Source organism: Triticum aestivum, chromosome 4A, assembly GCF_018294505.1.
Source record: "Triticum aestivum cultivar Chinese Spring chromosome 4A, IWGSC CS RefSeq v2.1, whole genome shotgun sequence".
Classification (NCBI taxonomy): Eukaryota; Viridiplantae; Streptophyta; class Magnoliopsida; order Poales; family Poaceae; genus Triticum; species Triticum aestivum.
The window spans coordinates 628,125,559-628,142,412 of record NC_057803.1 but is presented as its reverse complement, the minus strand read 5'-3'; the positions used below and the strand labels follow the sequence as shown (position 1 = coordinate 628,142,412).

Genomic DNA, 16,854 nt, shown 5'->3' with positions numbered 1-16,854 from the left:
TGCATTAGCATTTTGCGAGACAACGATGCAAGCAGAAAAGTAAGCACCTGTTGGTCTTGAGTAACCCAGATCGCATGCTCTGGATTGGATATCTCAATGGTCTCCTTCTTCCCGTTGGTTTCCTTCTCGGTGACGATGACGGCAACGGGTTCCTTGATCGAGCCATCAAGGTAACCCATCATCGCTGCGGCCCTGACGTGCGGGAGGACTTGAACCTTCCACACCAGGAAGTTGTCGCGCGTCAGCTTCTCGGTGATGGTGTGGCCGAGCGAAGCAAGCGAAGGCATGGCCATGGCGAGGGAGGAGGAGGAAGATGACATAACCTAGATGAGATGGAAGAACTAGGCTCTGTATACCATGTGAAAGTAGCTGGAAGCACATGCACGGTGCAGGGGCGCGTTGCGTGTTAATAAAGGGCCAGAGGCCGGCGGCTTACAGGGGGTTAGGGTTTAGGTGAGGTGTCGATTGATCTCCAAGCTAACTATAGGATCATATCACAACAACCTAACCTACCCTAACAGATTACAACGCACACACCACGCCCTAGCTAACAGATTACAATTGCAATGTTTAACAGCTCACACTTGTCCGTTGAAGCATGCATACGTGTCAGGCTAAGACCAATATTTGTGACTGCCAGTCTGCTCCTCTAGGCTCTATGCATGGAGGTAGTATCTTATGTTTGGGCTCAAAGTAGTAACTTCGATTCGTTGCAGTAAAGTCGAGAAATTTGCATGAATCCTAGTAGTAGATCTCTAGCTGAGTGCCGGCTAGAGTGGTCAATTCTTGCATTGATCATAATATGCACACATTAGCATACAGATCCGTGCATCAGTCCCTGCGGACCTAGCTAACTAGTTGTTCGGTGAGGATCCTACCAAACTACGGCAAAGTCATAGCAAAAACAGAAATTGTAGAGATCCAAAAGTTACCCAGAACATGCAGGAAAGAAAGCATTTTGCATCCACGAAGCAAAAGTATTTGCAATCCGAATAGGAGTAACTGCTGCATACTATACTTGTGATGAAATGGAGCGTTAATTTCCATTATTCGAGGTACTCCCTCCGTTCCCAAATATAAGTCTTTCTAGAGATTCCAACAAGTGACTACATACGGAGCAAAATGAGTGAATCTACACTCTAAAATATGTCTACATACATCCGCATGTTGTAGTCCATTTGAAATCTAAAAAGACTTATATTTAGGAGCGGAGGGAGTACAGTGAAATGTTCAAGTGTTAATTCTCCCCTAAGATATGATGGACGGCATGTCATGATAACCACTGGGCGTCCCATCCTTTGATCTCTCCGATGTCCATACTGCAAAAAAAAACACCCCCTCATTATTAGACAACTTTTGCACCTTAATTTAGTTTGGGGCCTCACTATAGCTAGCTTACCATGGAAAGGACACGTCTTGGCCGTAGTACTCATCACTCAGATGCATCCCCATGGCGTCCACCGTGTTAGCTTGCTGCGCCGCCGTGGCCCCGTCGCCTTCCACACTCTCGAGTAGCCTGCTCCACCACGCCGACGTGGCCAGGTTCACAGTGTCGCTCCACTCGATGTCATGCCGCTCCCCGGCCGAGTGGATCGCGGCCATCTCCTCCTCGTCCAGCACCCGGTGCAACGACTGTGAGGTGTTCTCGGCAGCAACGGATGCCATGTCCTGGCTCACCATCGTTGCCGGCGGCGGAGAGGAGTAGACAGAGTAGGAGGAGGCGGGTGATGCTTGTTGGACCAACGAAGGAGGATCAAAGGGGCCAGTAGCAGTGCAGTTCTTGGCATCTTCGGCAGCAACACCACCACCAAAGCCATCGAAGGTGAGGTTGAGCCCTAGTGGCTGCGTAGGCAGCGGCAGAAACTGATCTAAGGCATCTACCATGGGAACCATGGGTGCAACTACTGGTGTGTGGTAAGGGAGAAGTGGAGGAGATGAATAATATGAGGAACCACTGTTGCTTGTTGCTGTGGTGTGTGCGAATGGGGAACTGCTGTGCAAGTAATCTGAGAAAGAACTATATGAGCTCATGCTGGGTGCACTAAAAGCCACCCTATGATCTTGCACTACCTGGACCTCTTGCTGATGCTGCAATTGTTGCACAAGTTGTTGATGTTGCTGCTGCTCCTTGGCTTCTCTCATGGATGCTCTGTGGATCTTGAGAGCGGTAACGATCTCTCGCCTCGCCTCCGCCATGTTGAGTAGCCTCTCCTGGAATGGCCTGCTCGTGTGGAGCCTCCTCCTCACCTGCTTCTTGTGTGGCTGCTGCTGCTGTAGAGATGGTGGTGTGGTTTGTGGGGCTTGTTGCTCTTCTTGGTGCGATTTGGTGCCCATGGCGATGTGATGGTGGTCTTTGGATCTCGCCGTAGATGTGGAGCTAAGATGCTTCACAAGGCTCCTAATGTAAGCCCCTGAGAGGTGTGGCTCCTCTCGCTTCGTGTTGTTGGTCTTTGAAGAGGAGCAAGTGATAGGAGCTAGCCTCTGGTTCCTCATCTCTTTGTTTCTCTCTTTCTAGATGGTGAGATATATTCTCTTTCTTGCTAAGGGGACATGGAGGGGTATGGGAAGGTAGGGGGAGGGAGATGGGGTTGATATATATAGAGTGGTACTAAGAAAAAGCATTTGCAGATTGTTAGTATGCTGGTACTAAGAAAAAGCATTTGCAGATTGTTAGTATGCCATGCCATCCCTTTGGCAATGCATGTCATGCATATGCATGGTAGCTAGGTAGGTTGGCATATAGTGTAGCTAGAGAAGGCAGCACCCACAACTGTGGGTCATCGTTTTGGTACTTGAATACATTGACTCTTACACAAGTCTAGGGAAAGTCTACCCCACATCAAAGGGATAAATGTGTAATATGTCCTGGCATTCAAGGTCAAAGAGGTATGCTAACGTTGCAGGACAATGATATTACAACATTGGTGCTTTAACATTGCCAGAACAAAAATGGTCCAGGTACATGCAAGTTTAGTATTCCCTCCGTTCATAAATATAAGTTTTTTTAGAGATTCCACTATGGACTACATACGGAGAAAAATGAGTGAATTTACACTCTAAAATATGTCTATATACATCCGTATGTAATTTATAGTGGAATCTCTAAAAAGACTTACATTTAGGAATGGAGGGAGTTGTATAAGATTTTCTTTTGTCAAAATGGTCAGGGTATACAGCTCTTCGGGACATCTACTATAAACATAAATAATATCTTAAGTCGCTTTAATTCAGCAAAAACACAACAAAAATTCAAACATACCAACTCAATTTGCTTACATTGCCTTCTGGAAGTTGTAGTACGACTGTTGGAACAAGGAGAAGAAAATTTACATCCAGGCATATTTTCCCGCAAAAAAAAGAACATGCATTTATTTTTATTATTGCAGGTAGACCAGAACATGCATCTAGCATGCATGTAGTAGCTACAAACATTTGCACAAGGAGTACATGCATTAGCACGTGGACGCAAAGCAAGTCAAATACATGCCGGTCGTTTCAAATATGGCCAACTCCTTTGTTCTGCTGCAGAAAACTGACTCGGTAAAGCGATAGACCCATCAATCAATCACATGAAGATAGTACAGGTGGTCTAGGTATAGACGCGCATGATTTCTTCCACTCTTTCATGGACCCATTGACATTGACAGAGAACGCGAACGAACTTTGGCTATACAAAGATGATCAATGGTCCCTCCCATCCCTGCGTGTGCCCTCTACTTAATTGCTGATTGAATGATTGGCTATATACACGTACGGGTGGCGTTACGGGTCCTCTAGCTACTAGTGGATATCTGTACAAACTAGGGAAAAGGGCATTGTAACGTATGTATCTATCCAAAGGGCCGAAAAGAAGGTGCTAGATTGTGGATGTCCTCACGGGGAAACTTTTCATCTACTCCCTCCGTCCGGTGAAGAGTGTACATCTAGAAATTTTAAGACAAATTATGGAGTTAAGTAAAAAAATCATTGGAAAGGTGCAAACCACCATCTCTCTCCTTTTTAATTACTCAACCCCAATGAGCTAAGTGCATGTAGAAATTAAGAAAACCATGTGTAGATTGCTATTGATCTTGATTACCGTGTGATGAGAGAGAAGTATCTTTTTCTACTTTAAAATACATTGGGATGATAGAAGTACACTCTTTTGTGGACAAAATTTGAAGCTAGATGTACACTCCTCACCGGGCGGAGGGTGTAAGTCAGTATTCCTGGTATTTCCCAATTTTCTATTTTTGGATTTTGTATTAGTAGATAGGTAAATACCAAAAATAATATTTTTGCCAAAAAAATCAAAGAATTCATAATAACAAAAATGATAAAAAAACAAAGGCTTCAAGAAACAAATAGTTAAAAAAATAAACTAAATGGAATTAAATTGAAAGTTCAAGTTTCACAATTTTTTTCTTTCCTATAGGTATAAGTATCATCTCACACTTCTTCCAATAAATTTAAATTGTCCCAACAAGATTTCATTCTTTTTCTCTACAAAGAATCAACGATGGTTCATGTCAATTTTATAAACATACAGACATATTTCAATCAATTTCAGAAACATTCAACATACAGTTCACATGAATTTCAATCATTTTATTCATATTTAAATCAATTATAGAAACATTTGACACACATTTCAACTCGCCAAGTCATCTTATTCAACCAATTTCAGAAAAAAATCATATAGGACAAACAGTCATTATTTCAAGCAGCCTACAAATACAAATTCTTTTTTTTCACTCACATTGAAAATATTTCATTCATATTTTAATAAAATGGAACCATTTCACACAAATTTCAATTATTTCAGACAAATATTGATATTATATCATATTATTAAAAACTGGGAAACTAGTAGTTTAGACTTTTTCACAAGTTTTAAAATTTATTCTGATGTTTCAACCTCTTTAAATTTCTTAATTTTTTAAAATGCATCTGAAAACCATTAATATATTATTTTTGGTATTTATCTGTATTTCGTAAAATACCTTTTAAGTGCAGTGTATTGGAAAAATATCCAAATACCTCACCAAGCTCAAAGCGAGTAAAATCAATGGTGCTTTCCTTGCTCTGAAAGGTAGCAGAGCCGTTAGAAAACTGAATTGTTCAAATACATCATCCATCCGACTATACATGAACGGCGTGTGATGTTTATTATCTTGTGAGCCTATATCGCATGGCTATAAATCACACAAACAATAAAACACATGCGCAAGTTCCACAACTTGTACTACTGTAGCTCATGCTGTATAATCATTCTGGGATTTCAAATTACAGTAACATTTTTGTGCAAAACCTAGAAGAATGCCTAGTTTCAACACAATACTCATATGCATGTACTTTATTCCACATTGGTTTTTTGAAATTTAGAAGAAAGTCAGCTATGCACAAAAGGAGGGATCAGCTCATTTGGACATGTCAAAATTAATAATTTCCACAATGGGCAATTGCTCCTTCTTCCGTAAGCAAGCATGCATTTATTTTGCTGCCATGCACAGTCATCAATTTGCTTGCAGCTGACAAGGACGTAACATCCTATACTAGATACCTACAGAAGCATCCCTCTACATCATAGATATAGTAAGGTAGTGGGATTCTTGCGTACACATCACGTTGTGAGTAGCTAGGCTCTCGTGCGTAAGTGTTGGTCACACGTAGGTTTGTTAGCTCGGGGCGAAGAATTCAAAGTGAATTAAACATATCTCGCATGCCATGTTTTCTTTGTGGTCAAATGTATGTTTATATAAAATTTACATAATGGAGTATCTATGTGCTGAGGTTGTCATGCTTGATCCATGCACATATCATTGCAAGAACTGCAGACGCAGTTTCCTCGTTATTTCCTCGCAAAAAATAATGTGTTTCCTCATTATTTTTTGTTCTATCTATAGACGTTTAGTCATTTTGGCCGGAAGGTGGTAGCGTTTGATTGGAAAATATCATCCAAATCATCTGGCTTGCAATATTGGGAAGCCGATAGGTTGGAACACTAGCCGCCCTATCCTTATAGCACACGTCATACAAGCTAAAACGATATGTGTTATACTTTCTTTTTCAGAAAATGATCATCCTCTTCATAACTCTTTAAGGCATCTGCTTCGGCTATTTTCTGTTCCAAATTATTTCAGGGCTCAATTAACAGTACTAGAATCGTCCTTTTTGCTCGTAATAAACTCAGTGAAATCTTCGCCGAGTCCCAAACCCGGCGTACAACACTCAGCTGGACAGGGCCCGACAATCATTTATACTCCCAAGTTCTTTCTATCGCGACTCGGTAAATATTTAAATAATGTTTGCTGAGTTTCTGCCACAAAAAACTGGGCAAACCAAACAATCAGGCGAGGAGGGGCGTTAACGTAAATGCCATGGGGAATTTCAATCTAAAAAAATGAAAAAGATAAAATGTTTATTGAGTTTCCGTTAGCCCAAACTCGGCAAAGAAAGACCGATATCATGGCTTCGTCACCTGCTCTACAAGAAGACCCACCTGTCACACTTTGCCGAGTTGTTTCTCTTGGGAACTCAGCGAACTTGAGATTCTGCCGAGTTTATTTTGTTCACCGAGTCGTTTTTTGTTGGAACTAGGCAAAATATGAAGTCTGCTGAGTTGCATATCACTGCCAAGTCCAATCTTGAATCAAACCCAGCTGACATAAACTTTGCCGAGTTCCCCATAGAATGAACTCGGCAAAGCTGTGAAACTTGGCAGAAAGCCAAATTCTATTAGTGTAACCTCCTAGACTATTGTGAGATAATATATGAAACACTTCACTCCTTCATTTCCTCTTTAAATTTCTCCTGAATTTCTAAAAAAAGAACTACAAAATCATATATGCATGTTGAGCCATGACAAAAGAAGTGAAAATTCACTTATATTTTGCATTGGTCGAAACTTTCTTTTTGCAAAATCAAAATTAGTCATATTATGTAACAAAATATGTAGAGGCATGTACTTCATCATGTCTTACAGTATGATTGTGTACATCTTATTTACAATTTTCTACACATGTTTTTGTCCTTGAAGAAATCGATCAGGAGTAAATTGACTTGGGATATGATAATTTAGGGGGTTAATTGAGCATAGAATTTTTTTAAGGGAAGTATTCCTTCATTTCAAAAGAAAATGTATAAGCCGGAGATGATTTGTCTAACTTCAAACTTTAACCATAAAATCCATGCAAAATATTTTAGTGATAGTTACATTATTTACAAGTGCTTTCAAATTAATGCATATGAATCAATTGTATCATTTTTCTAAATTTTTTTACATAAAACTACTCCCTCCGTTTTTTACTCTGCATATAAGATTTGTCTGAACTCAAACTTCGTAAAGTTTGACCAAGTTTCTATTAAAAAATCAACATCTACAATACTAAAATTATGCAATATGAAAATTAATTCCATGATGCATCTAATGATATTGGTTTGGTACTATCAATGTTGATATTTTTTCCTATAAACATGGCCAAACTTTATGAAGTTTCACTTCAAACAAATCTTATATTCGGAGTTAAAAGAAACAGTGGAGTACATCGTCCAACTAGAGATCCTGTCTCCCGGTGGTTATCATAGTTTTGTTCCCACAAAAAGAAAAGGAGGACACATGTGACAAAATAGTTCCAAATTGGACTACATCGGCCAACTTTTATCACCCCTAGAAAGAATTGATATCAATCAATTACCCAGTTTGGCCACAGCATATACTCGTCATCGAACAAGTAGGGCTGCAGAGGCTGATGCATGGCTCTGTGCTACGGTGCCAATGTGTGTATATGTGCTGATCAATGCAAGATTTGCCCACTCTAGTTAGTCAGCACCACATAGCTAGAGACTACTAGGATTCATGCAGATCTCCTGACTTTACTGCATCGAAGTTACAGCGTGCATGTTTTTCAGTCTGAAAAGTGAAATGCTAACTTATGTACATAAAGACTAGGGGAGCAGGCTGGCAGTCACAAATATTGGTCGTAGCCTGACACGCATGCATGCTTGAACAGAGAAGTGTGAGCTGCAGCATGCATGCAGCCATGCAACACCTTAATTGGGCTGCACGAGGAGGCTGACCAGGTTCGATCAGGTTCACGTTCACCTCATCTCGCATTCACTCTCTCCATGCATTTTAAATTCAAATTATTGTCTTTTTTGCTTGTCGTGTGGCCAAAGTTCAGTTATGTTTCATGCATGCTTCGCCGGCCGGAATGCCAGTTGGGGTAGTATGTATAAGCATTTGTCTTGTCTCCCTCTCCATGACCTCAACTACCCAACTATGAACGGCACTCCAAATTAGAGCACACGTTTACATAACTAGGACCGCTTACGTACATGACCATCTGTCCATCTTGATTGTACATGGCCGAATATATATTGAGTGCCCATACTTGCAGGGACGAAGCTAGAAAAAGTGGGCACTGGTGTCAACCGCTGCCCACGCTAAACCTCTAACAGAAATTATAGTAGTGCAACAACATAGATAATGGCCGAGAGTGATATAAAGAGCAACAATATGGAACGAGCTGGTAATATTATTATTACATAAAAAAATCGTACCGAGTAGCGAGTATTGGCTGAGCGAAGTCATAAAGTAACACTTCTTTACATTTCCGGAAATAATAGGCAAAAAGATGACTTTGGAACATTTCATTTGTAACTTTCTGGAAAGGATGAACAAAAGAACATATTATGTTCACAACAATAGTAAGAAACAAATAATGCAGAAAATAAGTATCATTAAGGAAAAAAGGAAGTGATACGGAGACTCACATTTTATAACTTCCCTTCTCGATCTTTCATCTTCTTAAATATATGATACTTGCATGCGTGTTGCCTACTCCTGCATGTGCTCCTTTCATATGGCATACATCTCACTATCTGCATTTTTGTTCTCCCCACATTTTGTTTCCTTGCAAAAAAAAGTCTTTTATAAGAGCCATCTTGGCAAACTCACTGCATTATCGGATGGTCTTAACATATTATACATCGGCCCAATCCCACGAAATGCAAAAGAATGAACGCAAACACATGAGCCCTAGCTTTTTTTTAAAAGAAAACTTTCAATCTATTCATTTTCAATCATGACAGTACAAAAAAAATTAAAAATAATAAAAATTACATCCCGATCCTTAGACCACCTAGCAACGACTACTAGTACTGAAACGAGCCGAAGGCATGCTGGGCAAACCTTGTTGTATTAGATAGTCGAGAAGTCGTCGTGCTAAGGCCTCATAGGATCAACACACTAGAATAACAACCGCCGCCGATGAAGAGTAGCTTAGATCTAAAGTATCCAACCGGAAGACACACGAGCGTCGACAAACAACGACCAAATCTGAGCAGATCCACCAGAGACATACATCCACACGCCCACCGAAGATGCTACACGCACCACTGAGATGGGGGCTAGGCGGGGAGAACCTTATTCCATCTGCAGGGAGCCGCCGCCGTCTTGCCTTTATGAGCAGGACACAAACCCTAACAAAACTCAAAGAAACGTCAAAAACGGAGCCCTCCCGCCGGCAAAGGCCGGGATCCCCCACACCTCTATGGCCCTAAGGCCACCGGAGACGAGGCAAGGAACCCTAACTTTTCTTGGGGTAGGAGGAACCAAGGAAGAGAGATATTCTTTTATCACATGAGCCCTAGCTAATAGATGAGAGAAACACAATGATAGCTCGAGTGCGCCATCAGGGTCCTCAAATTTTTCTTTTGCGCCCCCTTAGTTGATGTGCTTTGCCTAGAAATCATGGTGGGTCTTTTCCACGTGTACACCCTGTAAATAAATCCACACCAAGACCCTAAAAAACTTGATTTTAGGTTCTCCATGGCTACGTTTTGCACTACCTCAGTTTGTTTTTCTCCTCGCCGTGTCTCGCTACCATCCCCCCTCACCCACCACTACCGCCACCACTTGCATCATTCCACCTATGCCCCCTCTTTCTTCTCATAGAAATAACTAATCTAGAGAGGATGAATCTCGCACAGTGCTCCTGGAGGCGACACAGACCTCCACAACCTTGGTGGATCGAGCACACCAGGATACATACAACCTCCTCCATCATCTAGCCTCTCTTCTAAACCAGGCATGGTTCGTTGTGGTGGCGAGTTTCATAGGTTATCTTCTTTGTGATAACATTAAGTCAGAACAAATAGGGCTAGTATTGCTAGACATTATGACACAATGCTAGCAACGTTTGCGAGTGTCAAAGATGAAGACATTGATAGGGACCTAACATTAGGGTGATCTGGTTTTATACATTGAAGGACGGAAAAATTAAATGTTGCATTTGGTAGGTACCCTTATCTGACATGGTATCATGTGTCGTAAGGCATCATGTCTCTGTTCCTTATAGTGATTACAATCGACATAAAGATATAACATTTCCTCAAATCCAAAATTTAACCCCTTTTTGCTTTTCAACTTGGCAAAAAAAATGTGAACCTTTATCCACTTCTTGTGTTTTTTATCATATTCTTACTATTTACCCCCTTATTAAGTTCATCGAGAATTGAGCACGCTATCTCTAGAATTTGTTGAGTGGTTTACGGAATAATCAAGGGCATGGGAAGAAACTAAGACAAACTACATGTCAACAACTCATGCACTCTAGAATGTTTGACTATTTAAGCATAACATAGACAATCATACACTATAGAAACATACCAAGACATTCATTAGACTCTAATGCTCTAGAACTATTGATCAAGATATTTACGAATAATAAGCTTGGTCTTACTTCACCCTCAACGAAATAAGACTTCCATATCCATGTTTAGCTCAGACGTAGCTGCCTTCTTTTTGGGTGTGAAGAAATGTGAAACCAAAATACGCAATAAGCATAAGCATTAGCTCTCCCTTAAAAGGAGGTGATCCAGCTGCACCTTCCAGTACGGCTACCTTGTTACGACTTCACTCCAGTTGCAAGCCCAACCTTATGCATCCCCCTACTTACGGTTAAGGGTAATGACTTCAAACATGGCCAACTCCTATAGCGTGACGAGCGGTGTGTACAAGGCCCGGGAACGGATTCACCGCTGTATGGCTTACCGGTGATTACTAGTGAATCCCGCTTCATGCAGGCAAGTTGCAGCCCTGCAATCCGAACTGAGGACGGGTTTCTGGAGTTAGCTCACCCTCGCGAGATCGCGACCCTTTATTTCACTATTTTTGTTCATAGTTTTCTAGTAATTCTAGATACATTTTTGAAATTTTGGGATTTTTTTAAAACCATCTATCTCCTTCGCTTGTAGTCATTTATAAATAGAATTTGAGACGTAGTACACTATATTACACTAAGTGGAACAAAATAATCAATGCAAGATCTTTTGTATCTTCATTTTTAGCTCGCTCAAAATAATCAATGGACGATCTTTTGTATCTTCATGTTCATCTCGCTTAATTTAGGGGGACATTCTGTTTAATGAAAGGTTCTTTAAATGTCATCAATAAATTTTAAGAACCAATGAACATAACTTTGAAGGGAAAATATGGTTTAGATATAGCACATATATTATTTTCCATGGCAGATGTATAACACATGCCACAAAACAAAGTGTCTTCAATATAATAATATGTTAGTAATTCAACTAGCTATAGAACAATATGCAAGTTTACATTTTAAGTTGATGAATCCATAAAATAGATGCACTTTTAACAACAAATATGTTATAAAGAATAAAAAAGTTTGTTATAGATAAGTTATAATCATTAATCTAGGACAAATAGATTAATAAGACATGCTATGAAAACATAATTCCCATGTTTCAACATACTCCTCCACACGCGCAGAGGGATTAATAGGGAAAGTTGGGGCGATCGTCCAGTATTGATTTTCAGGAAAACATATCAACTTGTACGATGTGTACGCATCGTCAACCAACTTTATTCGTCAGAATGGTATTTGGCTTGTTGAGGGGAAAAGAAAGAAGTGGAGCAATATGATCAGTTGCCTAGTTTATGTTGGCCATGTTGTTCAGGCCTTCAGCTTTTAAACTCACGCTGAATGGTGGCCATCTGAAATAGCGATTAGGGAATCATTTCAAGATAAGGACAACATATAGAGGAACGAGCAGCTAACCACGACTGCACGGACCCTAGCGCAAGGCGCAGAGTGGCGGATCGGTGTTCCTAGTGGCGTCCTAGGCATTACTGGTTCAAATAATTTGGTAAAAGTAGATGTTATTCATGAAGAGAAGGAATTAGCAATGGAAAAGGTATAAATTTTCAAATTTGTAGATTTGTGTATACTGTGAATTTATGATGTAGGTTTTCATAGCTTTGTAATGTTTGGATTAATTTGGTGTTCGAGTATGATTTTGGTATGCGTTAAGCTCCCGCACCTCAAATTGTGTCTGTCCTCCACCACTACTCGTCGACCATGGTGTGATTACAAGGCAACGGAACTCTATGATCGAATACAACATCTCGGGGGTGTACATAACATACAATTTCATGTAGGGTCTAAGAAATAATTTTGTAATACAAGGTCAACAATATCATATGAACTAACAATTGAAGTTTGGTGTTGCATATCAAATCAGGAAGAACTCTATGGTACATTGAAGAGACATACATACGGTTATTGGAGTGACTCACTACGGATGACTATGGGGATATTCACTCTATGAAACCAATCATCTAAAAAGACTTGACCTTGATTTTAGTCGAGGAAGGAAAGTTTCAAATATCTCAAATGTCAATTAGCAAATATTATAAAACAATAATAATACCATAAATAAATATTTAAGGAGCTTACAATGTTTACCACAGGTTGAACTTTGTCATCTTGCATTCTTTTTGGTACATGAGACTTCTACACATATCTTACTTAGTCATGCACAGTGCATAGCTCATCCTTTACAAAACCAATCAATTGCAATATTTTGATTCCAAGCCTTGCAAAATCTCTCCAAATTGTCTATAAGTATCTTACCTATATGTAGATAGTGGGTACTTCATACAGCAAAAATAATATATTTAATTGCTTGCCATGTTAGCTAAGCTTCCCCAATAACTCCAGTGTTAGATTCTACAAGGGGCACAAATACCTTCATGTTTACCTCTTTTTTTGTATCGATTTTTTAATCATTTAAGCTTATTTTGAACTTGTCATTGAAACATGTTTACACCCTTCTACCAAATGCTCAGGATGAACCTTCTTATACTTCATGGCCAAGATCCTTGACATATCCATGTGAAAGGATCTCGAGCTCAGACGTGCGAAATTCTGTATGCAAATCTGAATGGTCCTTTATTAAAATATTTACAACGACCTTCTAGAACGACCACGGCGGGGGACATTCGCTTGTAGCCGACTATGAGGAGTTGTGGCTGGTCAGAGGGGTGGATCTGGCGGGGTGATACAAAATCATGGCATGGCATGCAAAAAATTAGGCGGGAGGGGACTCTTTACAGACTCGAAATTGCGACAAGGCAGACAAATTTCGGAGTTGACAAGGGTGGAGGGGGCTAAGAGTAGTCATGATGTTCTAAGGCAGCTGCCTATTGTTGTCTGCCTAACGGGCTATATAAGGTCTCTTTGACTAGTTTGACTTCTTGATGGATCTCAAAGAAATTGATGGTACAGACAGACCAGGAACGTCCAACTACATATGTATATTCTTATTTGAGGGAGTGAAATGGAGAAGATGCTTCTTCGACACCGAAATATTTAAAGTTCGGTCAAAATATCTCGGCAATTTCCATAGTAGACACAAGAACTTAAACATGTTCGAAAAATCAAATATTTCATCAAATTCAAATGAATGTTTTGGTCCTTCGGCTCAAAGACAAACTGAAATTTGGCTGTGGCTGAAATATTTCTCAACTGAAAGTAAAAACAATGAACCTGACCATCTCCTCGTACCACCCAATTAAGGTGTTGCATGGCTGCATGCATGCTGCAGCTCACACTTCTCTGGTCAAGCATAGCATGCATGCGGCATGCCCCAGGCTACGACCAATACGTGTTTTATATTTCAGACTGAAAAACACACACTATAACTTGGACTCAGTAAAGTAGCAGTACATGGTCATCGGATATCATCAATCCTAGTCTGCACAGATGCATGCATGCAGCTGTCTTTGGAGACCTAGTCGTTCGACTAGAGTGGACGACATGTCATGAGAGCCACTCCTCGTCCCATCCCCCCATCTCTCCTATCTCCATGCTGCAAAAACCAAAACCAAACATCAACATCCCCGATTATTAAACAATTTTTTGCACCTTAATTTTGGTATAACAACTACGTTGCCTCAGTCTAGCTAGCTTACCGTGGGAAGGAGACGTCTTCGCCGTAGTACACATCACCCAGATGCATCCCCGGGATGTCCACTGAGTCTGTCTGGTGACCCACCGCAGCGCCGTCGTCGAGGAGTGTGCTCCACCACGCCGACGTGGCCAGGTTCAGTGTGTCGCTCCACTCGATGTCGTGCCGCTCCCCAACCGAGTAGATCGCCGCCATCTCCTCCTCATCCAGCACCCGGTGTAGCGATGGTGAAGTGTTCTCGACGGTGGCGGACGCCACGTCCTGGCTCGCCATCGTCGTCGCCGGCGGAGAGGAGTAGACCGAGTAGGAGGAGGCAGGCGAGGGTTGTTGGAGCAACGGAGGAGGATCAAAGGAGTTAGAAGCGGTGTTGTTCTTGGCATCTTCACCAGCAACTCCCCCGCCGCCGAAGCCATGGAAGCTCAGGTTAAGCCCAAGTGGCTGCGTAGGCAGCGGCAGCAACTGGTCTAGAGCATCAACCATGGGAACCATGGGTGCAGCTGCTGGTGTGTGGTAAGGGAGGAGTGGGGATGAATAATATGAGCAACTACTGTTTGTTTCCGTGGAGTGTGCAAATGGGTAATCTGAGAAGGAACCATATGAGCTCATGCTGGGTGCACTACAAGCTAGCCTATGATCTTGCACTACCTGGACCTCCTGCTGATGTTGAAATTCTTGCACCAGTTGTTGATGTTGCTGCTGCTCCTTGGCTTCCTTCATGGAGGCTCTGTGGATCTTGAGAGCCGAGACGATCTCTCGCCTGGCCTCGGCCATGTTGAGTAGCCTCTCCTGGTATGGCCTGCTTGTGTGCAGCCTCCTCCTCACCTGCTTCTTGTGTGGCTGCTGCTGCTGCTGTAGAGATGGTGGTGTGGTTTGGGGCGCATGTTGCTCTTCTTGCTGCGGCTTGGTGCCCATGGTGATGTGGTGGTCTTTGGGTCTCGTTGTGGAGGAGGAGCTAAGATGTTTCACAAGGCTCCTAATGTAAGCCCCGGAGAGGTGTGGCTCTTCTTGCTTTCTGTTGTTGATCTTTGAGGAGGAGCAAGTGGTAGGAGCTAGCCGCTGGTTCCTCATCTCTTTGCTTCTCTCTTTCTAGCTTGGTGAGATAGATTCTCTTTCTTGCTAAGGGAACAGCAGGCGTATGGGAGGGTAGGGAGAGGGTGATGGGGATGATATATATAGGGTGGTACAAGAAAAGTCATGTGTAGTTTGTTAGGATGCCATGTTATCCTCTTGGCAATGCATGTCATATGGTCTTAAGATAGTAGGTAGGTTGGCAGATAGTGTAGCTAGAACTAGCAGCACACCACTGTGGGTCATCGTTTTGGTACTTGAAGAACATTGACTCATACCCATGTCTAGAGAAAGTCTCCCCCACATCTCAGGGATATATAAGGACAACGCTGTTTAATAATATAGCGACCACAAAAAGGTTCTGTCTGTATATAATTTGACTGAGAATTTCTTATATCAAAGTACATGGTGCCAACAATTTGATCTAATATTAATTATCCCACCCTTGTGCAAATATCAACAACAAAATAGCGCGTTATCTCGACGTTATAGCGTGTCTAGAAGAGTCATGTTACGTAGCTAATTTGCTCGCCACGGCGCTATTCGTGTTATACTGCGCTATTCCGACGCTAAACAAAATAACATTGTAGTGTTTTTGCATGTACCACACAGCAGTCCATCAGGCATCGCTGCATCGGCCCAACTCACTCTCACTCTCTCTCTTCCAGACGCAAGGCATCCAAGGGCCCATACAACAACGCATACAGCCTAACCTAGCCAACTCATCACTAGTTTCCCACCAACTGCTGATCGAGGGCGACGGCAACGGCGTTCGTGACTTGTGAGCGAAGACGGCGGTAGCGGTTCTTGGACAGCAGCAGCCTCTCATCATCCTGTCTTCAAGTAGCAACACCGGCCACATCTCCAATTAGGAGTGTTCCATTTCCTTGCAAATTAGGAGTATACATGCCCAACGCCCACGCCCCATCCCTCCCTCACCTCCGGCGAGGTCATGTTAGAGCCCTCGGCGATGCCATGACAGGACATGGCATCCCCACACTGATCTTGGGCTCTGTCGAACCGCATTGTCCCCGTCTCTCGAGAGGTCCTGGCTTGGCTTGGCTGGGGACGCTGCAGGCGGCTGCGTCGTCCGGTTTTCAGCCAACTGATAATTAGCAAATGTATTTTTTTCATTATGTTCATAATTTTTGTGCAAATTGTATTAGGACTATGGGTATGGGAAAAGGAAATATCCATCAACAAGAGAACATGCCTGTCCGTAGTATATGGCAAGCAAGTACAATACATGCATCTGCAAGTACGTGGACGCACAGCAAGCACAAATGCATGCATGTATAGAGACGGGCAGTTTCAAATATGGCCAACTCCTTTGTTCTGCTTTACACAACTGACTCGATAAAGCGATAAGATTCATCAATGAACCACATGAAGATAAGTAGGTGGTCTAGGAATAGATGTGCATTATTTCTTCGACACTTTCATGGACCAGTTGACATTGACAGAGCACACCAACATCGGCTATACAGACATGAACAGTGGTCTACATCGTCGAGCCGTAAGTGCAGTCCC

General features: G+C 41.9%; 2 protein-coding genes across 2 annotated transcripts; both read right to left on the bottom strand.

The window, feature by feature from the left end:
• Positions 1–681: 681 nt before the first annotated feature.
• LOC123082747 (uncharacterized) lies at positions 682–2,539 on the bottom strand. Its single transcript, XM_044505009.1, has 2 exons — positions 1,400–2,539; positions 682–1,319 (listed from the first exon to the last, which is right to left on the bottom strand). Exons 1-2 carry the CDS (start codon positions 2,491–2,493, stop codon positions 1,271–1,273), a joined length of 1,143 nt encoding a protein of 380 aa, XP_044360944.1. The 5' UTR covers positions 2,494–2,539; the 3' UTR covers positions 682–1,270.
• An 11,169-nt stretch (positions 2,540–13,708) lies between these two features.
• On the bottom strand, positions 13,709–15,350 carry LOC123082746 (uncharacterized). The gene is made up of 2 exons (XM_044505008.1): positions 14,261–15,350; positions 13,709–14,157 (listed from the first exon to the last, which is right to left on the bottom strand). The coding sequence occupies exons 1-2, from the start codon at positions 15,322–15,324 to the stop codon at positions 14,109–14,111; spliced, it is 1,113 nt and encodes a 370-aa protein (XP_044360943.1). The 5' UTR covers positions 15,325–15,350; the 3' UTR covers positions 13,709–14,108.
• Positions 15,351–16,854: the final 1,504 nt, after the last annotated feature.